The sequence below is a fragment of the Micromys minutus genome (assembly GCF_963924665.1).
Source record: "Micromys minutus genome assembly, chromosome: 7".
Lineage (NCBI taxonomy): Eukaryota > Metazoa > Chordata > Mammalia > Rodentia > Muridae > Micromys > Micromys minutus.
Window position 1 is genome coordinate 37,616,431 of NC_137976.1, and position 27,262 is coordinate 37,643,692.

Consider the following 27,262-nt stretch of genomic DNA (forward strand, 5'->3'; position numbering starts at 1 on the left):
TATTTTGCCTGCATGTATGTCTGTTCATCTTATGCATGCCTGGTACACACAGAGGCCAGAAGGAGGCATCTTATCATTTAGAACTGGAGTTATAGACAGTTATGAGCTACTGAGTGCTGAGAATCAAACCCAGGTCCTCTGGAAGAGCAGCCAGTGCTCTTAACTGCTGAGCCATGTCTTCGACTCTGTCTCCAGTACTGTTCTCTCTTAGTAACGCGATCATGGGGAGCTAGCTTCATGGTTTCTATCTTCAGTTTTATCATTCTTGAGTAGACAAGCTGGAACTGAACTCTATAGCTCTGGGATCTGATTTTGACAAGCAAAGGCCAATACCCATGAGTCCCATCAATTCTAAGGACTCCATCCAATTTCTGCAGTAAGGTACTGTTCAAACAAAATATTAATGGTGCTTCTCAGATATGTTTGGACTCTCAGCCTTTTTTAAAACCAGAACTGTGAACAAAAATCTACATATGAATATGACATAAAATAATTCCAATTTATAGTGACTTATTTATACCTCTTTGACCCTTTTCTGAGTTCAGTAATTATGTTTATAACTCATTTTTCATCCAAATTTTACCCAGCTAATCTAGGAATAGAAATCTTTCAGTAACATTATACAAGTGATACATTTTTCATTTACAAATTGGCTTTTAGTTTTACTAAATTCACACTAGTTTTCATAAAAATATGTATTCATTCAAAAGCCTATCTAAGTAAATAACCACACAGCTTTTTTAAAAATTGTCTGAAATAAAGAAAGCTCAGAATTTAGAAGATGGAGGCAGAAGGTTTCTGAGTCAAGGCCAGCCCCAGTAGGTAAAACATCGAATTCAAGTCTAGCCTACACTACATGGTGAAACTCTGCCACAAATAATGAAGTTCACTAAAATCAATAAGATTCATAAGGTTCTGACTTCAAGAATAGGTAGCTTAAAATGTTCTGAAAGACAATATACCCAAATTTGACCCATTTAAATGAAAGTTGCTTCACACCTTCTATTTGTCTAATATGCAGCTTAGGAGCCTGTAATCATAATAAGAACAACAAATCTTATACAGCCATGTCAGAGACCTTGTATCAAAACAGCTTCAGAATAATCTGGAAAACAAATGCCTCTTGCAAACATGGGTCCTGTGGGATCTGATAACTTTCTTCAAAGGTCTGATGCCAGCCAGTCCTGTCATTAGTGCCTAGTTGACTTGGTTCCAGTGCATGATACAAAGGTCAGGGAGGAGCAGACATGATGTAAGTGATGCAAATCACCAACAGAAAATGTCACAGACCTGAGCTGAAAGCCAGAATGTCCACACACACAGCCTGCAATGAGTCAAAAGTCAATGGCCGAAGTGATCCGATCTACCTCCCTGAATTTCAAAGAAGTAGCTGAAAGAATACAGTATAAGATCTTCGTTGGAAAGCAGAGGAAACTGAAGCCAAATAAGGTTAGGTGACTTATGTAGGGCTCAAGAACTAAATAGTGGCATTACCCAAAATTGGAGCACCAGGATCCTGCCCATGGATCTAATCCCATACCAGCCACAGTGCTACTCCATGCAGAGAAAGTAAAGGCTGTGCTAAAGGGGATGGGTTCATAAAATACACATAGTCTTTAGCAAGTCCTTGATTCTGGATTTTATTATAAACTTGAAAATATTCCCATTAGTCATAAATATTAAGGTCTGTACGCAGAACAGCATCTTGTTCCAAAAGTGTGCATTTGAAAGACAGAAAAGAACACACACACACACACACACACACACACACACACACACACCTGCCCTCAGGACATTCAAATCTCAAAGCAAAGAGCCCAGATGGAAAAGCAGACCTATGTCACCAACAAAAAAGTAAACTGTACTTTTTTTCAAGAAAGAAAAGAAATGAACATTGCTGGAATCCAGTCTGGGTGGAGTAGGAAGAGCCCACATCTGAGGGTGTTAACTCATACTTGGGAACCATCTGCCAAGATCCAGAGGAGAGGAAATCCCCGGGAAACTCAGCAAGAGAAGACTGGAGAGTAGGGTGTTTTTTAAAGATTTAATTGAAGATGTCTATGTGTATATCTTCCCCCCCAATACCCACTCAGTAAAGCTAACCTTAATAAAAAATCAGCCCCATAATCTTTCTCAAAGGAAGTCATTATTAAGTGGCCTTTGTTCTCCTGTGGGGGTATTTTCATATGTACAGGTCCTGGTCGTGCCTTTAAACTTAGTCCTGGCTGCAACTCAGATTCTATTCTAGTTGATTAGACAATGAACTGTATGCATGAACAGCTGCATATGCACATTACAAAGAGAGGGAAAGGACATTATTCCCACCCACTTTTTCTTGGGTCCAAACTACCTAAGGCATATGTATTTATGGGATGCATCGCTGACTTTCTGTTTGAGGCAGGGATGAATCCTCTAACTCTGCAACAGTGCTTACTGCAAACATCAGGAGTACTACTTTCCCTTTAAAATGACTTGGGCTTTGCTCCCATAAATATTGAAGGTCAAGCTGGCCACCTGGGGGAAACAATGGTTCCTTCCAAAACAAACACACTGAAAAATACTAATGAAGTTCATAAAATAAACACGCAGGTCACAGCAGATGATATTTTAAAACGTATGGACCCACAATGGGATTTAGGATTAGACCCTTTTCAGTTATTTAGAACCTAGAACTTCAAGCCAGGTGACTTCTCTTACATCCACATCTTCTTGCCGGCTCCAGGAAGTCCAAAGACTCTTCTCATATCTGAGAGCCATGATCTCTAGCTTGTTACCTCAGCATAAGCAGGGAGACAGGGGTCCCTTAGTGCTGCACGTTTCCCCCTGGATAGTCAGCGTTCGTTCTCCCACTCCTAGAGAGTGGAGTGAGTGGGGAAGGTCAACGGGCAAAGAGAGAAGGGGAAGGCCTCGTTCTATGGCTGAGATATACTGGGGAATCACAGTGGACCTCATTAGCTGCACAGTTCATATGTTACTAGAATAAAAGGAGACTAGACCGTGGGGACAAAGTACTGATTGGGGGCATTTGGAAGGAGTGAGGGGAGGGACAGTCTGGAGCTGGCAATACTGTGGACAGGAGGCAATGCCAAATGGGGCAATAGGAGTCTCCAGGTGCTAGGCACTTCCTCTCTACAAAGGAAGGGCACTGAGGTATGGATGCTCCAGAAGAACAAAACACATTTCCATTTTCACTGCTATCAGCTGACCTGGATCTTCCCTCTCCAATGCCTCAGATAAGATGTATTGCATAGAATAGAAAATGACAGAAACCGCCAAGTATAGTTTGGTCTTTGGTGTTTAGCAAGCACTCACAGATTATTGAGTAGTCTTATTAGCTTATTATGCTATTGGTTTTTCTTTGTCCTAACACAACCATGTAGTATTAATAATAATAAAAAAGCTGTATTACAAACAAGGTAATCACAAACAGAACCAAGAATGGAAATTTAAACAGAAAGGAGATGTGAGAGTTCTTGCCAGTCAAATCAACATGCACTTTCTCAGCAGAAAAATCGCAAAAATGTGGGCTGAGAAGGGTGTGCCTCTCAAAAGGGGTAGGAAGGAGGGCAACTAAGAATAGAATGGCAACCCTTTCAACCACTCAAGGCCCACAAAAGCATGTCTGTTCACCTGGTAACTTCACCTCATAGCTCAATGAACGGATGTATCTAGATTTCCCTAAGTCTAAGGTCATTTCATTAACACATCCACACTGTAGTTAAAAAAATAAAATTTATACTATGAAAATTAAAGTGAGATATGCATGTGAAAGTTCTTTGTAAACTGAGAAGCAGAGACAAATATATATATATTTTCAAATATTTTTCAAATATATCTGAAAGAAGCCTACACATAAACCAGTGACTGCAAATATTTGTTAAGTACCTTTATGATATAAAAAGTACTCCTTCGGCCAAGAAGAGAAATGACCACTCAATTACAATAGTTCAGTAGTAACATCTACAGATGTGCACAAAGCAACTCTGATTTGCTTTGTTATTATCACCATGTTAATGCGCATTTTCAAAGCAAATAAGCACTTCTATTAGGCACTTTCTTTCCCCTCATCTGCTTAGGGCAGTAGATGTCCAATCTTTAAGTGCTGATATTTCTTAATGAGTGCTCAGATGCTTCAGACCTTAAATAGAAAAGGAAGTGTATGCCATATAATACCAGAATCATCTTGTAAATGTGGCATCTTCGATGTTCATGATCCGCCCTGTAGAGCGGATGTGGCACATAGAATGGATCCTCATTACCAACTGATTGTGTGCTTGCAAAGGTCTCTATTTGCTTAAATGCATGTGAAACCAACAAATCAGTATTAAATGTTTGCTCACAGTTGTTTGTGAACAGGGAGGGGCAAATCAATGAAAGATTGGACTCATTAAGTGCCCACCTTCCCAGTTCATGTTGAACAAAATAAGACTCTGCCCCTTTGTTTCAACCCTTATCATGTTCCTAGGGCCATAATGCCTCTATTTGTATGCCTTTGTGGTGATTTCAAAAGGTTTATGAGTGTAGTATTGTTGGGCAAGATGCTATCTCTACTGATAAGAAGTTTATGACGTGCCTTATGGAGTCAAAGAACAAATGAAGTTAGATAAACATTTGGACATGAGCAACAATATATCAGCCAATATTTAACATGAATGAATTAATGACATATGCTAAGTAAGGTATCTTTGAAGAGAAATACTTGTAAAACAAGATGATCACTGGTCCGCTGATGAAAATATCAGCAGAGGCTGAGAAGAAGCCAATTGTTTCACCCAGAAAGAATGGTTCAATATTCAACAACTTGGTTTTACTGAAAGTTTGTAGAAGATTACTACACTCTGAAATAAGGACCAACAGAATTACATTTCATGATTCACAATACCAAGAAACACATATTTAATTGCACTGGGGTCACCCAGCCAGCTAGAAGCAGAGGAAATACCACACCAGATAAATTCCTTCCCAAGTGCAGAGATCACTTTACCTCATTTTCCAAGCACACTGTGGCCTTGCTTTTCTGCACGATATAGGTACCTGGATTCAACTAAGATTCTAGTTATTAATAAAGTATTGTCTTTTGAAGTGCTTAAATCAGGCCTAAATTGAACAATAAAGTAAAAAGGGGAAGATATATAACATTTTAATTCATGTTATAGAACTTTGGGTCATGAAGACGCATGCAGAGGAGATAAGGCTGAACTTTACTGAATGTTGCCTCTGTGCCAGGTAGGTACAGCCAGTCTCCAGATCCCATCTCATCTGATAAAAATCAGTGTGGGTTTTAGAAACTTAATTTGACCTATACCCTTTAAATCAGGCAACTTTATATGTAAAAAATCATGCTTAATAAATGGGAAGCAATTCTAGAAGGAATAGAAGTATACATTAAAAAATTAGCTGTTTTTTTCTATTAAAATAGTTATGAGTATAAATAAATAAATATTTTGACACTATAAATTTCTGGAAGATGCATAGAACAATATAGAGGCTTCATACCTTTCTATTAAGAAAATGTTATAGCCACTTGGGAAAAGTTTGACATTTCCTTTAAGGTTGAACATTTATTTAATATATGACTAACACTTTCTATCATATTTACTCAAGATAAAATGAAACTATTTCTTGGCACACATATTCATGAGCAAATATTTAGAGACCATTTATTCATTTTTGCTTGAAGCAGGAAAAAAAGCCCAAATATCCATTTATTATTGAAGGTAATCACAAAATGAACTAAAAGTATTAATACCTATGGCTATGTGAGCATATTAAAATTCCATTAAGAAGGAAAAAATAGATTAAAGGGCTATTTGCTACACACACATCTATTACACAGTAGAGCAGAAACTAGAGCAGCATTTGCTAGGGGACGTCATGGATGAGAATTACTGGCCACCATGCACAGTGGAATGCTCTGAGGGCATACAAGTGTTTTATGACTTGATTAACTGTGACAAGCTAAAAATGTGTTCAGATTGGATGGAACAGACAAATAGGAAACAAGACACCTTTAACCATTTATTTAAAATTTGGAAGAAAAAGAAATCATATTTTGCTTATTTTTTCACAATAATGAATAGCAATGGTACTAATTCACTGAGAGTAATGTTAAAATGAAGCATGTTTAGCTGCAGGGTGCAACATGGGATGATAGCCCTAGTTTGGACAGCCAAATCTGACCAACGTGCTGTTTGAGACCTTGGCTTGCTAGGAGACCCCATGTAAGACAAAGGCATTCACCAGTTACATAAGATGTTAGTAATTTTAATCTACTAATATGAGGATTATGTAATACTTTTAAACCCCATTCATTAATAACATTATGCAGAATTTCTTTTAAGACACTGTTATGCTTACTTTGTCTTAGAAAAAGACAAGAAGAAATAAGGATGTTGAAAATATCGAAAGTGTTTTTATTAAGATGTAAATAAAAACCTTTCATCTTTTGGAGACTTCCTATTTTGTTATACTGAAACTCAACTTTAGATAACAAAACCAGAGCTTAAATGCCAAGGCTTAGGAGACATTACAGGGGAAGGGTTGGGCACAGGAGGATCAAATAACCTTCAAAATGAAAGCTTTAAGAATGAAGGAGACAGGAAAGGGATTACACACAGTTAGCTTCCTGGAAGTTTTGGTTTTTCTAGTGGCACCTGCCTAAGATGATAGTACTCAAAGCTTTTGCTCCATTCAACCATTTTCTTTGTCCCTGGCATTCTTCCAGAGTCTGTTTCAAATCCTGAATATTTAGCTTGCTTAATTAGGTCTGTTTATTGACAGTGGATAAAAGAAAAAATGAGCTGTTTTCACTGCTAACACAGCCCTTCCTTGGCAACTCTGATAAGAGCCTTAGAGGTCAAATCCAAGACAACCGGAATCAGAGCAAAAGCCAAAGATGACATGAGGCCTTGAAATTCCCTGGATCCTTACACATCTCTGTGAAAGACTCATTGGGATACAGACTGAAATTTTGTTTTTCATAGAAGCTGCCTTTCCCCCACTTCATTTACAAGGCCTTTGCTTTGTTACTACCTTATTAACTACCAAGAGTCTGATATTTCTTTGTAAAGATTTTATAAAGCTGTGACTTTGAAACAATCAAGCGTACATGACTTTTGCAATAATGATATCCATTAATAAAACCTAGCGAGGTCAAAGGATTAGGACATGCCATGCTCTGGGAGAGCCCTGACAGACAGACATGCTTCTTATGTCTTCTAAATTGTGTTCATGGATACTATATAGCCTAGTTTAGAGTGAGAAAACTTTGTTCACCTGATAATATCTACTCTCTATGAAGTGTTTTAAAAAAATAAGACACTTGTGGAAATGTCACTAATGGTTTCAGAATAGCAAAAAACCTAACTCAAGCCTTTTAAATTCTTCCTATTCAAAATAAGCCCCTTTTCTACATACCTGCTTTAGTTTTATATTTGTCTGCAGATGTAGCTTTTATAACATTGTATTCTTCTGTATATTTTGTAACCCTTCTAATATAATATGAACTACACTGAGACACTGTCTTTCTCATCTGTGTGTACACATGTTTGTGTGTGGGTACAAGTGTGTAAAAAAAGGATAATCACATACATATAGAGATCAGAATTGCATTCCTAAGGAGTCATCTACCTTGTGCTTTCTTGTGTTTGGTTGGATGGTTGATTTGGATTCTTTGAAGGACCACCCACTAACATAGAACTCATCAAGTAGGCTAGGCTAGCCAGCCAGGAAGCCCAGGAACTTACCTTTTTCAACTGCCACAGCACTAAGATTTCAGGTATACACCTTCATATTTTGTTTTTATAGGTTTTATTGGATATGATTTATTTATATTTCAAATGTTATCCCCTTTCCTAAATCCCTTCAATATCCTCTATCCCATTCCCCCTTCTCCCTGCTTCTATGAGAATGTTCAACCACCCACTTACCCCTTCCCTCCTTCCTGCCCTGACATTCCCCTACACTGAGGCATAGAGCCTTAGCAGAACCAAAAGCTTTTCGTCCTACTGCTACCCAAAAAGGCCTCCACATGTGTAGGTGGAGCCATGGGTCCATCTATGTGTACTCTTTAGATAGTAGTTTAACCCCTGGAAGTTCTGGTTGGTTGGTATTTTTGTTCTTATGGAGTTTCAAACCCCTTCAACTCCTTCAATTTTTTTCTCTACTCCATTAAGGACCCTGTCCTCAGTTCTATGGTTGGCTGCAAGCATCTGCCTCTGTATTTGTTCCTTCTCTAGCAGAGCCTCTCAGGAGACAGCTATGTCAGGCTCCTGTCAGCATGCACTTCTTGGCATCAACAATGTTCTTTGGGTTTGGTGGCTGTATATGGGATAGATCCCCAGGTAGGTCAATCTCTGGATGAATTTTTCTTCATTCTCTACTCCAAACATTGTCTCCATATTTTCTCCTGAGAATATTTTTATTTTTCATTCTAAGAAAGACTAACACATCCTCACTTTGGTCATCCTTATTCTTGAGCTTCCTGTGGTCTATGAATTGTATCTTGGCTAATCCAAGCTTTTGAGCTAATATTCACTTATCAGTGAGTGCATACCATGAGTGGTTTTTTGGTTGTTGGGTTGCGTCTCTCAGAATGATAGTTTCTAGGTTCATCCATTTGCCAAGAATTTTATAAAAATCTAACAGGCTTATTTATAATAGCCAGGAGCTAAAAAAAAAAAAAAAAAAAAAAAAAAAAAAAAAAAAAAAAAAAAAAAACTCAGATGTCCTTCAACAGAGAAATAGACACAGAAAATGTGGTACATTTACACAATGGAAGTGTGTAATTACTCAGCTATTAAAAACAATGACTTCATGAATTTCTTTCTTTCTTTTTGGTTTTTTTTTTATTAGATATTCTATGTTGAAAGACATCTGAAGGCTATGATGAACATAGCGGAACATGTGTCCTTGTTGTATGTTAGAGCATCTTTTGGGTATACGTCCAGGAGTGGTATTGCTGGGTCCTCAGGTAGTACCAATTTTTTGTAAAAAAAAAAAAAAAAAAAATTCCAATTTTTTCAGGAACCACCAGACTGATTTTCAGAGCAGTTGTACCAGTTTGCAATCCCACCAACAATGGAGGAGTGTTCCTCTTTTTCCACATCCTCACCAGCATCTTCTGTCACCTGAGCTTTTTATCTTAGCCATTCTTACTGGTATGAGGTGGAATCTCAGGGTTTTGATTTGCAGTACCCCGATGACTAAGGATGTTGAACATTACTTTAGGTGCTTCTCATCCATTCAACATTCATCAGTTGAGAATTCTTTGTTTAGCTCTGTACCCCATTTTTAATAGGGTTATTTGATTCTCCAGAGTCTAACTTCTTGAGTTCTTTGTATATATTGGATACTAGCCCTCTATCAGATGTAGAATTGGCAATGATCTTTTCCCATTCTACCAGTTGCCACTTTGTCCTTTTGACAGCGTCCTTTGCCTTACAGAAGCTTTGCAATTTTTTATTTGTTTTTGGTTGGGAGACTGTTGATGACTTCTTCTATTTCTTTAGGGGTTATGGGACTGTTTAGATGGTTTTTCTGATTTAGATTTAACTTTGATATTTTGTATCTGTCTAAAAAAATAGTTAATTTAATACAGATTTCCAGTTTTGTTGAGTATAGACTTTTGTACTAGGATCTGATTTTTTTTTCATCAGTTCCTGTCATTAAGTCTCCCTTTTCATTTCTGATATTGTTCGCTTGAATACAGTCTCTGTGCCCTCTGGTTAGTCTGGCTAATAATTTATCAATCTTGTTGATTTTCTCAAAGAACCAACTCCTGGTTTTGTTGATTCTTTGTGTAATTTTGTTTGTTTGTTTGTTTTTACTTGGTTGATTCCATCCCCGGGTTTGATTATTTTCTGACGTCTACTCTTGGGTGCAATTGTTTCTTTTTGTTCCAGAGCTTTCTGGTGTGTTGTCAAGCTGCTGGTGTATGCTCTCTACAGTTTCCTTTTATGAGGTACTCACACCTATGAGTTTTCCTCTTAGCACTGCTTTTACCTATAAGTGTGGGTATATTGTGGTTTCATTTTCATTAAATTCTAAAGTCTTTAATTTCTTTATTTCTTCCTTAGCCAAGTTATTATTGAGTAGAGTATTGTTCAGCTTCCATGTGTATACTGCCTTTCTATTGTTTTTGTTGAAGACCAGTATTAATTCATGGTGATCTGATAGGATGCATGGGATTATTTTAAGCTTCTTGTATTTGTTGAGACCTGTTTTGTGATCAATTATATGGTCAATTTTGGAGGTACTATGAGGTGCTGAGAAGAAGGTATATTCTTTTGTTTTAGGATGAAATGTTCTATAGATATCCATTAAATCCATTTGGTTTATAACCTTTGTTAATTTCACTGTGTCCCTGTTTAGTTTCTGTGATCTGTCTCATCTGTGTCTGATGAGAGTTGGGTTTTGAAGTCTCCCACTATTATAGTGTGAGGTTCAATGTGTGCTTTGAGCTTTAGCAAGGTTTCTTTTATGAATGTATGTACCATTGCATTTGGAGCATAAATATTCAGAATTGAGATGTCATCTTGATGAATTTTTCCTTTGAAGAGTATGAAATGTCCTTCCTTATCTTTTTTGATAACTTTTGGTTTAAAGTCAATTTTATTCAATATTAGAATGGCTACTCCAGCTTCTTTCTTGGTTGTATTTGCTTGGAAAATTTTTTTCAGGCTTTTACTCTGAGATAGTGTCTGTCTTTGTCACTGGAGTGTGTTTTTTGTATGCAGCAAAACGTTGGATCTTCCTTACATTCCAGTGTGCTAGTCTATGTCTTTTTATTAGGGAATTGAATTCACTAATGTTGAGAGATATTATGGACGAATGATTATTGTTTCTTGTTATGCACAGGGTCAGCACAGGGCACAGACAGTAACTGGAAAGAGATTAATTTTTTATTTTGTTTTACATGGGTTATTGAGATTGAACTCAGATCTTTATGCTTGGAAGTTATGGTTTGGATAAAATTGAGCTCCATAAGTCCATAGGAGTGGCACTTATAGGAGGTGTGGTCTTATTGCTAGGCATGGGTTTGCTGAAGGAAGTATGTCACTAGGGTTGGGCTTTGAGGTCTCAGAAGCTCAAACCAGATCTAGTAGCTCACTGCTCACATCTAGTTGCTTGTGTATCCAGATATAGAACTTGTCTATATCCTCTGCCTCTCCAGCAACATGTCTGCCTGGACTCTGTTACACTTTCAGCCATGGTGATTATGGACCAAACCTACATACTGCATGCCAGTTCCAATTAAATGTTTTTTCTTTTTAAAAGTTGCTGTGGTCATGGTCTCTTCACAGCAATAAAACCCTAACTAAGACAGAAGGCAAGAACATTACTTAAGGAGCTATCCCCTGAATTCTCTGGTTTTTCTTCTTTGTATCTACAGTCTTCATAGTATGTTTATAAAATAACTTTCATAAGAGATAAGACATCTTCAGTGCATATCCTGGAAATATAATTACATAAGTAATGAACTTGACCATGAGTCAATGCTAAAGCCAAGGGGATGAGAACTGGGCCTGAATCAAGTTTTTCCTTAGAGGGCTAGTTCTTCCTCAAGGGGAACTAGAGGATGTAGGTCAACTAAAGGGTGGATCGTTGATCTGGCTCTCTGTAAGCTAACTTGGGCACAGGTTGACTCTTAAGGGTTAGCAGAATCAATATAGATCCATACCCTTTGCCTTAGGCCTGACCTGATATGGCCCTGGAGTAAAGAACAGACCATTTGTGAAAACATCCGAAGATATGCTTTAAGCTGCTTCAAACCATCAAATAATTTCTACAGATTCTTAAAAAGGGATGTTTGTTGTGTATTTTTTCAATTTACTACTTGAAAAGCAATTATGTTTAGTATTTTATAGTCTTGGAAAGAGTAATTGTTCTAAATATTCTTCTACAAATTTATTCCTATGTATCTTTTTCTCATAGGTAAAATAATATTTCTGAAGATTTGTGCAACAAATAAGCTTAGGTGCATTTATCACTGTATTTTAAAGTTTTTTTTTAACAATTATATGTATATATATTATATGTGCGTGTATATGTATATACATACATAATTCATGCTAATTACTCTCTTACCTCCTTCTTATCCCTATCACCTCTACCTCCTCCTCCCTATTAGTCCCTTTCTCAAATCAGTGACTTTTGGTTTGGTTTGTGATCCACTTAGCTTAACTGGGTGTCCACAGGATGGCAACTACTTTTCAAGATATGACAACTCACCTTCTCCATATTAGATAATCAAAAGATGGTAAGAAAGGAATTCATTTCAGGGTTTTTAATAACCTAGCCTCAGAGGTCACATATCTTCATTACTTTAATGAATTCTATATTCAAGATCATACCAAATGATTGTAGCTCACCGTGGACATGGAATTTCCTCACGAAAACTGTTTGCAGCACATCAAAATCAGTTGTCCAATATAAACTGTGTTACATCTCAGCTATAAAATGTAAAGTTCTTCATGAACTCTCATTGTACACAGTCACTGCATATCTCTCATTTGATCTACCCTAATGCTCTACATAAAAGACAAACAAACAAACAAAAACCAGGTTAATTCGAATTAACTCTTGACCTTTTTGAGAAGCAAAACTAAGCTGTATTAAAACCTAAGGACACTACGGTATCCCCAACTTCAATAATTTTCTGGATGCCCTCAGCAAGGGAAAGAAACTCACTTTAAGCTAAATGCAAAGCTTTCAGCTCACTGCCATTCTCAAATGTAATAGGCAAATGTTCAATATTGACATAAGGCCTAACAATCTATGAAGGTCAAAATGACAGAAAATATTTACCTTAAGTATCAAATTTCTCTATAATTTAAAATTTTCATTTGTCTCATTGACCTAGTGAAGTAACTGGTCAACATTTTATAATGTGGACCTTGAGTTGGGTTGCAGTTGACACATACACACACAATCTAACTTCTATACATCCACTGACAGTTCATGATGTCACCAGAATCTTTTAGTTCAAGTTTCAAACATTACCCATCACTAAATAAAGTTATATTAAGTAAAAGCTGTGGTAAAACTGCTAAGTATAAAATACAGCCAGCAAGTTCATTATAAGGTGGAGGAACTATCTGAACATAAACTTTAAAGATCACTATCTCGAGGCAAACTTTCTCCTGCCGAAGGCTATCACATACTAAACATTAGGACACACAGTTTCTCCAAATCCTGAGGGCTACAGGATATTAGAGAAGTTTATATTAAATTATTGTCTTTCAAGTCAGTACCCTCTTGCTTCATCCTGATTACATAAAAAAATGGAGTTATCCCTCAGCCCATGGCTAATTCCATCAGCTACCCATAGACACTTAGTGTAGGAGGTTCACAGATAAAGCACTAGGCAAACCAGGAATGTTAAACACACAGGGTTGTCTCCTCAAAGGAAGAGATATATAATCTTTTTTCTATCCAAGAAGTTAATAGCCTGATGATCTTTGCACTATCTGTAAAACTGAAACCACACCAGACCCACACCCCATTCTTAAGATATAGCATGTATACTATGTAAACCTATAGAATTTATTTTTATGGAAGAAGTCATATGTACTTTACAAAGAGTTTAGATGTGTGCTTTATTGTTCACATCAATTGAGTTATCAATTGGAATATTTTTTTTCCAAATTCTGCTGTGCTTAAATATGCCTTAAGCAATGTGTCCAGTGTCAGAATCTTGAACTTTAAACAACAACTGCCTTCTTATCTTTCAAGAATCATTACCTGAAGACCTAGTGGTCACAGAGACTCCCACAACTTAGCACAAAGACTACCAGAACAACTTCATCAGAGTCTGTAGCATACAATGAAACTAGGCTTTAGGCAGGGTATGACTCTGAATATTAACTAGATTCATAAGTCTGTGATTTTGAATTATTCCCCCAGCATCAGTAGCATATATATCATCTGAGAACTTGTAAGCCCTGAAAACTCTCTAATGAACTGTAGCTCAGATCCATGGAATAAGTCTCTGGGGCTGAACACCAGCATTATGTGTTGTAACAAGTCTTCCAGAATTCTGAACCTTGATATTGAGCCCTTGATCCTCAATATACATGTTAAGGAACACACCGTGGTAGTTTGAACAGTTATGGCTTCCATAGACTCATGTGTTGGTCCTTAAGAAAATGGCACTCTTAGGAGGTGTGGCCTCGTTGGGAGAAATGTGTCGCTATTGGGGTAGGCTTTGAGGTCTCCTATGTTCAAGCTATGCCCAGTTTGATACACAGGCTCCTGTTGTTGACTGTAGATCAAGGCCTAGAACTCTCAGCTCCTTCACAAGAACTATGTCTGCCTTCATGACACCATGCTTCCTATCATGACAATAATGGATGAAACCTATGAAATTGTAAGCCAACCTCAATTAAATGTTGTCTTTTATAGGAGTTGACATGGTCATGGTGTCTCTTCATAGTAATGCTAAGACACACACCTTTTTTGAAATGTTTGAGACAATATGTATTTTCTGTTTTATGAAATTTTTATTGGTTGGCGGAATATTTGCATATACTTAATGGGATGTCTTGAGGACATAACATAAATCTAAACATAAAATTCATATTTACTTTATACACTTAGTTTATAAAGTAAATACATTTACACTATGCTGCTGGTACACCTGCATTTTTGACTGTGACCTATCACCTGAAATCAGGTAAAAAAAAAAAAAAAAAAAACTTTCCACTTATATCACTGTGTTGGTAGAATAAAAATGTAGTATTTGGGGCATTTTAGATTTTTAATTTTGGGTTAGGGATATTTGACCTGAATGTGTAAAACATTATTTCCAGATTTGTTAAACATGTAATACATGTAAATATGTAATACAATTTATAAGGTTATTTTTAATTAAAATATTTATATTTATTTTTAATTATATGTACACGATGTGAACGTGCATGCCCAGGAAGGCCTGAGGGCAGAGATGTCAAAGTCTCATGCAACTAAAATAATAGGTGATTGTGAGCCATTTAATATGGGCTTAGGAAGTGAATTTAAGTCCTCTGCAAAAAGCTAGAACATACTCTTAACCACTGAACTACCTGTCCAGCCCTTTATATGGTCTTTTTTGTTTTGTTTTGTTTTTTGTTTATCCTGCATCCAAGCAAGCCATAAGGATGGATGTAGGCTACAAATACCATCAATGCCAAGTAAGTAGAAGAAACTGAAGACTCAGTTCACATTGAGATCAATAGTTTTTGCCGGTGTTGGTGGCATTTGGTTTCTGGTTTTCCTTTTAATGGGACATGCTCACAGAAATAGGACAGTCCCTGGAGAGACTGTCCCTAAAATATGCCCATGTTTATCCTTTAATGCCTTTTAAATTATTTCATAATTTATAGGAAGTTTACTTAGTGTTCATGTCTGTGGTTTTTCTGTGGCCTGTGAACCTCCAGCTATGAAAAGGAATGTTTAAAAGGAATGGTGCTGGGACACCACAAAGCCCTTGCACAGGACACTTGAGCCATGGACTATGATGGCTTTGGGAAACACCACAGTAAATACTCATCTTAGTTTTCTGACCTAAGTGAGAACAGATGTTTTCACTGAGTGCCAGACAAATAAATGTTATATAATACAATTCGACTGACAAGGTTAGGGGATTATACAACTAAATACATTGCTTTTTATAAACAGTTAAGAGAGTGGTGTCTTGACATATTTGTGGGTAACAAGCTATAAAGGTGGATTTTCTTGCCAAAAGTGTGTAAGAAGAAAAGAATGTTGACTAATTGATAGTATGACACGATATTCCTTCTCTAAGTGGATCATGATCTTTCTTATTACATGTGATGGTTAATTTGTATTGTCACATTGACAGGACTTAAAATCACCCAGAAGACATGTGTATGAGGGCATCTGCAGGGAGTCCCACTAAGATGTGAAGATACTTCTCAAAGGTGGTTAAGGCCACTCTACGGACTGGGGTCTGAGCCTGGATGAGAATGTGGAAGCAAGCAGTGTTCATGTTCCAGTGTTCCTGCTCCTCAACTGACACAGGGGACCAGCAACCCACACTCCTGCCACAGCTCAACCCATTCTGGCCACGGCACCTCACCTTCCATGTTGAAATGTACTTTAAACTGTAAGCCAAACAATTTTAAATCATACTCAACCTGTTAGTCCAAAACGTAATGTTTGTCGAACTTTCAGCTATTTCTAATTTTATCACAAGGAAAACCAGAACAACCTAGCACAGGGTGACTGTAATTACACAGTAATCTAGTTCCCCAAACCTAATTTATAGAGTTATCTACTTATATCCATTGAGGATTGGTTCCAGTACCTGTCACACATGCAAAATTCATGAATACTCAAATGACAATATAAAATAGTGAAGCATTTATATATAGCCCGTTCATATCTTTCTGTAAACTTTAAATCATCTGCATTACTTATAATACCCAATAACATGAAATTGCTGTCATATAGTGATTATACTGCATGGTCTAGGGACTAGTCACAATAAACAAAGCTGTAATTATTTAGCACAAATATAGTTTGTCTTTCAAATATATCAGATTTACCATTGGTTGATGGCTTAGAAGTAGAACATACAGGGATGACTATATGGATATCTATCTATAGATAGATAGATAGATAGATAGATAGATAGATAGATAGATAGATAGAGATAGAGATAGAGATAGAGATATAGATATAGATATAGATATAGATATAGATATTTCTTAGTACGGGTTAAAGTTAGAAAAAATCTGTACTAGTTTGAACATAAAAGATCTAGCACAGGCTCGTGTATTTGAACGCATAGTCACCATCTCATGGCACTGCCTGCAGAGGTTGTGAACCTTAGGAAAGGAGGATCTAGTGCAGAAGTGATTCACTAGAGGGTTGACCTTCAGGGCTACATCCTTTGCCACATTAAGACCAAGCTCTCTGTTCCCTGGTCCCTTGAGATTCATGAAGACCTAGTCACATTGTAGGTTGCCAGGGACTACTACCATATTCCCTCCTTGACAAATGACTATACACTCTGGAGCCAGAAGCCAAAATAAACCCTTCCTCCTTTAAGTTACTTCTATCAAGTATCTTTGTTTCAACCAGAAGAAAAGTAATAGAGACAAAGCCTAAAAGCCAATGAACTCTATAAATGCACCATGGCAGACAGGATGGGTAGTCTTCCAGAGACATTAGAAGTTGCAAAGGCAGAAAAGAAAGATGGAGGATTATTTGTAAACAAAGTAAGAAGAAAATTTGGAAAATGCCTGATGAGTGTAGGCCAAGAAAGTGGTGAGCCTAAGATGTGGAGATCTAGGAGAGACGCTTTGCATGATGAAATACAATTAAATACACACAACGATAGTCAAGCTGCCAATGCATTTACTGAGGACACTCTACATAGAAACATCATTTTGTGAAAATGTTGGTTGAGAGTGAAATAAAGGGAAACACGGTTTTTTAACTTCAGGTGTAACTCACTGAACAACTAGAAAACAGAAAAGTTCTCTGCTTGTTTTTCAAAATATTAAGCTGCAACAACTACAATAAGCCAAATAGATTTTTTATTGTAAAAACGAACTTTAGAAATTGACACTATAAAGTTTGACTTTTGTCATTATACACTGATTCTTTTTAATAAGGCATCATGTCTTATGCTAGACTCAATATCATTTAAGAATGAACCATGAAATAGACAGTTCTAGTTTATGCTGTCTGATAGACTTAGCACTCATCAGATGAATGTAAATGTATCCTTTTGCAAGCTCACTGATGCTAAGATAAATGGGTAAGAAACATTTTTTCAACCTATTGGAGCTCTTAGCATAAAACATTAAAATAGCCTTCCTCCTTAACAAGACAGAGTACACACTGTCTTCCAAAGAGATGACTTTGGTTTATTCCAAACAGCTGGAAAGTCAGCTGTGAGGAGAGAACACAGGCTGAAGTGGAAACCCAGAGAATGCTCTGAGGACTTTTATAGGAAGAGGAAGATGGGGGCTGAAAGTTTAGGAAAAAGAAAAAATGGAAACAAAAAGAGAATACAGAAGAAAGGGAGGGAGAGAGGGAAGGAATAAAGAAAGGAAAAGGATGGGCAGAAAAAGAATTCCATGAAGTGACTCATCAGGCTCTGACCAAGTCAATCAAGAACATCGACCAGGGGAAAGCCAGGCCACATACTGGCTTAGACACCTGGATACAGGCAAGAAAATACTGACCAAGGACCATGGCTTGTTCTTCAAGATCTTTCAGAGTAAGAGGCCATTCTCCTCAGAGATGAACCTTTCAAACTTCCACAGGAGGAAACAGTGGGAAGCTGGTAGTTAGTTATGTTCAAAGCCTCTGAAGAAACCTGGTTCCACTCCCCAGGTCCTGTCTCTGTGTGGGGCTGCTATACCATGGGACCAAGGATGCTTTTCTCTCAGTGACTTTTCAAGAAGTACATAAGCTATGAACTGTTCTGTACATTTCCCTCTTTCTTTTCAATATCAACTATTAGCACCACCTTCAAACACACACACACACACACACACACACACACACACACACAGATGCACACACTACCAGATATACAAAACAATTGTCAAAAGATTCATTAAAGTTACCCTAATATTATTTGTTGGCAAAAGTAAAATAACTGATATTTTTATGGTCTCTTTTCAGAGGGAAAAATATCTGATGTTCAAAGAGGGGGTTTATTAACTTGCAAATATTAACTTATTTCTGTTATTTACCTACTAACCTATATCTTTGAATATTTATCCTTCCAATTCATAACTACAGATTAAAGTAAACCTCAGTGGAGCAGCATGCATGGTATTCTGAGTCCAGTGAAAATGGGAGTGTTTAGGGAAGAATTCAGTGACAGCACAGTCACCAGGGTGTCTGGAGAGGATGAACCAGAAGAGTGCAGGGTTGATGCTTTCTCCTGAACTATCTGGCAAGGAATAGCTTAACTCCATCCAGGAAACTAGAAGGAGACTGTACTACACCACTGACAGCCTATTTGGAACAGGACTGAATTCCAGAGTTTCTGCCAAGGAAACTCTGGCAGCCATCCCAACCCTCTCCTTAAAGGCAGGATCAGAAGCACTCACAGAAGGAAGGCCTGTTAGGTCTTGCCCCGCCCACATGCTGTGTGCACAATGGATGCTCAGCAGGACCCTGGAATACCAGGAAAATCTCTTACCAGCTAACAAAATGGGAAAATCAAAAGATGATATTTAAGGAGAAAAAAAAAACATCTAAAACCACCTTGTCAGCACATTGGAAGCAAAGCTGGAGGTCTGAGAATCTACCAGGATTCCTTCCCTCATTTGGGAGAGACCCACCATTTTATTTAGGACACAGATACATGCATTTGAAAGATGTATTTGGTCATAAAGCATTCTACAAGGTAGAAAATGTATCTTTGATTTAAAGGAGAAAGACAAGTTAACTCATATAACCTGGCTTGTTGGAAGAGAGGTACACAGCATTATAGAAGTCATCTTCTCGTTTATATCAGAGCTATTAGATTTCTGTATATGAGTGTGCAGTGCAATGGATTGACCCTGGAAATGTTGATTTTAATGAGAATGAAAAAATTCAGAAACGCAAGTGCCTGTCAACCCAGTTGGGATGGAGACATGAGGATGGCTGAGATCTTCTAGCCTATTATCTACTACCAGGTTCAATGAGAGACCCTGTCTCAAAGAACTAGGTGGGAGAGAGACAGAGCAGAATACCTGACGTCTTTCTCTGGACTCTGCATGTCCTACACACACAGGTGCATATACCACACACAATCCAATCACATACACAAGTGTGTACACATACATGTGAGTACACATGGGCATCCACAAACTAAGATACAGAATAGGTTCCTATAAAAAGAACATGTTTTGTGACCAATTTTTTAAGAAATGTGTTTACTAATTTAATGTTTTTAGGAGTGTATTTATGTGTATGAAGTTAGGTGTTCCACATGTGTACAGGAGCCTGTGCGGGCCAGAGAAAGGTGTCAGATCTTCTAGACATAGAGTTTCTGGAGACTGAGAGCCAGCCACCATGTAGGTGTTAGGGAAAGAACACTAGCATTCTTTAGGATCAGCAAGTGCCACCTATAATGAATGTTTTTCATTATAGAGCCAAGGTCAAGCTCCTTGAGATGGAAAATGTATTACTCACATTTTAAATATTACTATGATTTATAAAGTATTAACTCATTGATAAAAATACATTTATATCTAATCCAGAAGAACACGGACCCAGCTTCTCTGCCATGACTTCTGAGGTTTGTCTGATAGATTGTATGTTTGAGCCATACAGCAATGAGGCATCACAGGAGATTTATGAAACCAGAGTTACACCTGGGTATTCATGAGAAAAAAAAAAAAAGTGTGCCTCAAATTTTGTACAGTTGGTGAGGGTGTCTAACTTTTTGCAGAGCAATGCCATAAAATCCTGAAATGAAGTAATGAAATTGAGAACTGCTTTTAAATTTATAGAAATTCACACTTTACTCTTAACCGACAAAGTAATTTACCTGCAACTTTTTTCTTTTACACCATACTCCTCCAGACTGATCGTTGGTCAACACCTAGATTCCTTGGCCTATGTGAACTCTTTCAAACAGAAAAGAAGGTTCATGGTGGGTACTTTTGCTTTTCTAAGGAGACACAAAGTCAGTTCTCAAGGATTGCTCAGAATTAACTCCAGCCATATAGAGAAGCTGACTGGCACCTCGCCTGTGAAGCATCTGTCACTAAAGGCTTAATTCTGTGGGCAGCTGATGGTGTATCAGTGCTCAAACCAGTGTGTTCTCTGGAGTTACATTTCTTGTGTTCACAGTTCCACTGGATGAGAGAGAGACAAGAAACTGCCTTTGGGGCATTTGAGTGATTGTAAGTTCACCAGAGGAATATAACTACTTCTAATCTTTGAGTTGCTTCTAACCGAAAGCACACAGCAAAAGTTTCTGCAATTATGCCACATAAGGGTGTGAATCACATCCCAAATGCAGACTGTTCTAGGCACATAGCCACAGAAGAAATGCCAATACAGCCAAGAGCTCAGGTGACTTTTGTCCAGTGGCCAGTGAGACCCTCATGCCAGCAACCCTTTGTGAACTGAATCCTTTCGACCATAAGATCTTAGAAAGAGAACCTTCTCCAGCCAAGCCTTTAGATGAAATACAGTGTTAGAACCTTCATTGCAGCCTTATGTAAGACACTGAATGAGAGAAACTTTGCAACAATAAGTGCATTTTCTTCAGCTGCCAATTTCATGGAAACTTTTACACTGAAATAGATAATATATTATTGAAGTTTATTATTATAATTTGATATATTATTAAGTTAATAAAATATTTCATAAGTGAGATAATTTATATAAACACATCATTACTCACATGCTAGGTAACAATTTGATTCTATGTTTAATGATATTTTAATAAAATGTAGGTACTTAAACTATTGTTTTCCCATTCTATACTTCACATTTTTATAGCTGATGCTATTTAATTCATTATGCTTGTTAAAAAGACAAGTTTTGTTTTGTTTTACTATTCTAGTAATCTCTCTTACTAGATTATCTTATTTTTTAAGTTTACATAATTTTTCAGATTACTTTTATCAAGTTTTCCTCTTTCTTCTGCACCTCCTTTTATCAGTGCCAACGAGAGACTAAGCAAAGAGAATTCTTTCTGAGGCTGGTCACCCACACAGAAGCACTGGGTGGGTCATGTGACCTCACTGGCTCTCCCTGCATAGACACACTACCTCTGCTTTAGACAAACATTTTGTCAGGCACTAACCTATAAAAACATTTAATCTTTTTTGCTATGATATTAATGAACTGTGTTCTCAAGCATTGTGCCTTGTAACCCATTAACTTGAAGAAAAACAGAAAGCTAAAATTCCTTAATATTTTGTATCTCATTACCCAATAGAGGAATCTATTGAATGCATAACTAATATATTTATAATCAACATCAGCAAAATTTATTTAAGACATTGTTTTCTAAACTTAGCCTCAACTAAACTATATTTGATTATTTGCTCATTTCTAGTATTCAGTTTTAAAGGCATAGCTGGTCTCATTCAATTTTACTCAGATGTCCAATACATAGTATTTGAATAAACACAAATACAACAAGAAATCATTAGAACTAAAATTATAAACATTTAGAACTATTTTTTATAAACCACTAAAATAAGTTTCCTGTGGTTTTACAACCCTTTTTCTAACTGAATAATTTCTTCCTATGTACTATTCAATTCTGTCCCAGAAATATACAAATACATTATTCTGATAAAATCAGCCCTTAGCCAGTGCTAGAGCATATGTTTAATCCCAGCACTCAGAAGGCAGAGGAAGGCAGATCTCTGAGTCCTAGGCCACACTGGTCTACAGAGCAAGTTCCAGGACAGCCAGGATACAGAGAGAGACCCTGTCTTAGAAAACAACAACAACAACCAAATCAACCCTCCACCCTCTGGGTGTTAACCTTCCCCACTGCCTCAGAAACAACATCCTCCCCTGTAGAGACAGACCAAGCTTTTTGATTGACACATTCTCTTGTTGTATCCTTTTGTTGAGAAGGGCACTGTGGAAAGCGAGAGCCACCCCCAAAGTGAGTGGCTGAAAACTTCACAAGAGGCTAAGAAAGAAGGTGCCCTCATCTTTCACCCAACCCTTCCTTGCCCCAAATATGCTGTCTCTCAGCCCTGTCCTTGGTGTCTCTTAGAATGCTTGGGTCCTCTGGTCTAAATTGAATTCCTTGAGCTGTTCTCAAAGCCTAGGGGCATCGTGCAAAAGGAGAACAATCTCAGGTTCTCGCTGAGCTGAAATTACCTCTTCTTCCTCATCAATGCCACTAACCACTGAGCTACCCGAAGACACGCCCATGATTTGTCCTCTCGGTCTCCAGGCCCCAGTCATGGCGCATAGGTTTTTATTTGAACAACTTAGTATTTCTGTACAGGGGTCAGGATGCTGACACTTTGTTGAAGTGAAGGCTAGGATCTTTGTTTGGATAAATGTCTTGGAGCAAATTATTTAAACACCTGGAGGCATAATCTGAAACTCTATAGAGTAATAAGATGCCTGCTTCATATAAGCGCTTAGAATTTAGAGTTCCTGCATCAAAAATATGTTAACACTAAATTACATTACTCACTCAAAAAATATTGCTACCTGAGAGAATAATAGGTAGCCATTAATTGCCCTGATTATTGCCATTCATCTTTCTACTTTTTTTTTTAAGATGATTTTGATTTAATTGAGAACCAAAGTGTATTTATGGAGATGAGCATGTGTGCTGGTCCCCAATGGAGGCCAGAAGGCTTCGGATCCTCTAGAGCTGGAGTCTGAGGTTTCTATACCGCACTGTGAACTGCTCTGACAGGGCTGGGAAGAGAGCTCAAGCCTTAGGCAAAAGGAGGATGTACTCTTAACTGCTGAGTCATCTTTCCAGCTGCCCCAGTGCCTTCTGTCCAGGACTCCTCTTTTGAGTACGCACTCAAGGCACAGTGCCAGTTGCTCACTATGTACTTAGCCGTCTATGTCCCCTAGTGATGTCACATCCGGACCTGGAACGTCCCTCTGTGACTTTCCTCCTACATAATTCAAGAGGGAAGGTGACAGAGCCGCTAGCACTTTCAGGGCTCTCTTCAGGCCCTGTTGTCCTCTGGGGTTTTCATTGTAGCAAATTCTACAGTGACCAAAGCAAAGAGCCCCAGAGGTACCCGGAGCACAAAGGAATGTGCTAATTTGCTCCAGTATCTGAGTGCCATCGTTTAGTTTTCCTTCTGGAAAAAAAAAGTCAAGATGGGGGGGGGGGGGGAGGAAGAAAAAAAAGAAAAGAAAATTTAAAAACAAGTTCTAGAAAATCTCACCCGGAGAGCCATTGGGGTGGACATCTGTCCTACAGGCCGAGGATAGTCAGGACACCAGCCAGTAGATACCTTCCCCCAGTGTTACCATGAACAGTGCCGGGCAATCCCATCACCTCACAATCGAGAATGTGCGACCTTGCTTGCTATTACACTCACTCTTAGTTTGGACACGAGATGCACTTAAATAAATTTCCAAAGAATATCGTCACTAACTTATGATGGCAAGGAAAGATGTATTATTGGTACTCTTTAAACTTTTAAAAACAAAAATTCTCTAACAACTTATCTTTAGAATAAGATCTGTGACTAGACATGCAAATAGTCACATGACATATAACAAGTGAGTTCGTATAGATAATCAAATGAGTATATCTGCTTATATATAATGACAGCATATATAAAGTATATAATATCAATATATAAAATGATGGTATGTTTTTAGGAAATGCTGCAAGATGGTTTTAAGGGTGCTGTAGTCTGATTTCCTTCATCTGCATGAGAAAGGGCATGATTCAAGGGAGCCATACCTTTCCCATTTGTGCTGTGGGCCTGATTCATAGGATAGGTCATGGGTTCTGTTTAACCAGAAGGAAGCAGGATTGGTATTAGGTCCTGGCTCTGCCATTAACATTGGAAAGTTACTAAATTCCCTTTCCTTTCTGTGGGTATCTTCATTTATATAAACAGTTAAGCTAGGCCAGTGTTTTCCAGATACTGCCCTATGATGGAGTTTTGATCACTCTTTAATACAATGAGAAAAAAGATGGACACTAGACTGAGTTGTTTGTCTAGTTAAATGTACTTTTTTTTTAACCAATGAAAATGGCTTGATTTCCAGAAGAGCAAAAATTTCTCCCTAGCTTTGAGCATTCACAAGGCAACAGTCAAGTGTGGGCCCTATTCATAGAACCCTGCTATCTAGACCTACATGCATTTTTACCGGTCCACAAATGCAAAGTCTGGGATGGACTACGTTCAGCCATCATTAGTCTCTGGCTCTTAACTTCTATACTCCTCTTAAATCACAGATGCTGTTAAAGGCTACAGCAGTAAGGAAGAACCTATCTCCCCCAGCACCTTGTTCAAACATGTTCTGCTACAGAGCCTCCAGAGAGATATTCTAGCTGCTCACCTAGAGAGGGGACTATCATTCAAATGGGTTTGGAAAACAATGGGTTAAAAGGCTGGATATGTTTTTCTTTCTTGAGAAATACTTAGATCATGTAGAATGGCAACATTCAATCCCCTGGACCCCCTGTGTGTGCACGTGCGCCCACGCGAACACACACACATACTCCAAATAAACAGCAATCATGAAAAGTCTCGATAGTTACTGAGGGAACTATCTGCCACCCTCCCTTCACTTATTACTCTAGGACATTCTGGAACACACATTAACAAAGGTGACCAACTTAAAGAAATTTCCTCAATAGCTTTTAAGAAAATAAAACCAAAGAAATTTACTGTTTATCTTAGAATAGTTATAGTTTGGTATTTTGTTCAGACTCACCAAAACTATAGACTGTTAAAAGACATTACAAAAGAAATCTGGATGCAAACCATTGATTGGCAAAAGAAAAGAGAGAAAAACTTTGTACCAAGTATTCATCGTTATCACTACAAACATAGGCAACTTGTACCAAAAGTTCTATATCTAATGATGACAACAGGAAATTAAGGCACTTAGAATTTACCTAACTCTGTAGCAACCGATTTTGGCTCCCATCCTTACACAGTAAATACAGAGTAAAGTAAAAACACCTGCAAGTTTTGAAACTAAAAAATGCTACTGGCACCTTTCAAACATTGAAGTTATTAAAGGTTACATCAATGTGAACAATTAGCTATGGATTAAGTCACAGTTTATTAGATCGAGGAATAAAACTTGTGAAAGAAGGAAAGCCTAGGGGTGTTTGATACTTTTTGTCTTCGTATAATTTGATCAGAATTGAGGTTTCCTTTGCCTTTCGCTACAGTTCCCATCCTAGAGAGAGCTATTCTCTAGCCAAAATCGCTTCAGCCTTCTGGATTCAAGTTTCACTTTACCCAGTGGGGGTGGGGGGCTTTGCATTTGAGACAAGATGATCCTAGACCAAACTCTACAGAGAGAGGACGTCCATCGGCATGCCTTTTAGGCATTCTGACCAGCTTTTCTTTCAGACTCAGTTTTGATGAGTCTGTGGGCTATGCGTTACCTCTAAGATTTTTCAGCATAACTGTACCGTAAATTCCAGCTTTTTTTTTTTTTATATAATCCTGCTGACTACAGCAGTCTGAGCCATAAAAAGCCTCCTCAGACCTAAAGTGCCTCTTCGAAAAAGCACAAGTCCACGCAGCATTTCTGTTCACTGACAGGACAAGGAAGAAGCTCCTGATTTAGTGCTAATGAGTTCCAAAGATTGCTTCTAGGGTCTAAACTTAGAAAACTTACTTTTCTTTTGATGACTTTTGTAAACAAAATACCAACACTAAAATAAGCAATTTAGTCAAGAGAAGGGGGAGTGTCCTGTCCAGCAAATCAAGTTCTCTGCCAGACTCCACTGGAGAGCCCTGTCTGCTACTTAGCCCAAGACTGTACTAAAGACTGACCTGGCTACATTTCCTCAGCCCCTACCCCACAGATATGTTTGAGACTTTTGCAAAAGATTCCAGTTTGCAGAGCAGGCTACTCCCCAAGCTTTAGCCACTCTCCATTGTCTCTGTGGACAGGGCTAAAAGCACCAGTAACTCTAACAAACTACAATAGACGTTTATATAATTTGATTTGATAGACAAATGCTGTAGCTTCAAACTACACCACTTCAGTTCCTGTGAATGTACTCCGCTAGAAGATGCTAGGAGATGCTGAGCTCACAAAGTAAACTTCAGGGGTGAGAGAGAGTAAACAACATTTGAGTCACCCCCTCACACATATGACCTTTGACTCCCTGCAGAATAACTCCCCCATATTGTACAGCAAATCACATTTCATATCAACAGCTAAAACCAAACAGCTCATAATCTTACTTTTAAAATACAAAACATCCCAGCTACTTGCCTTTTGGCAATTTCTGTGCATTTCCCAGAGCAAGTGCAATACTTCCACAGAGAAGTAGACACCCCAGGCTGGAGAGCATGTTGCATTTGCCTGCTCACACGGGGAGTGATGCGGCTTGGTGCCCTGCAACCCTGGAACTGCATTTAAGTGGACGTCCTCCCCTGACATAGGCGGGAGGTTGCTCTGAGCTCTGCTGTGGGCTTACTCACAGGGGGTGGAGACAAGATGACATCACACCCTTTCCCACACACTCAAAAAAAAAAAAAAGTAGGCACAACAGCAAAAACATATCATCACATTTCCCTCTGCAACGCTGCAACTGCCTGCCTCCTCTCCTTCCCCTCTGTGTAAGGACTGAAATTATGAC

The 27,262-nt window shown here is 38.1% G+C and overlaps 1 protein-coding gene across 1 annotated transcript in view; it reads right to left on the reverse strand.

The window, feature by feature from the left end:
- ABI3BP (ABI family member 3 binding protein) overlaps nt 1-26,974 on the reverse strand; it is a gene marked incomplete at both ends in the record, with an annotated part of 97,387 nt that extends 70,413 nt beyond the window's left edge. Inside the window, one exon of the mRNA XM_080919483.1 lies at nt 26,896-26,974. Within this exon, the coding sequence (XP_080775609.1) occupies nt 26,896-26,974 (79 nt within the window). The remainder of the gene's footprint in view (nt 1-26,895) is intronic.
- Nucleotides 26,975-27,262: the final 288 nt, after the last annotated feature.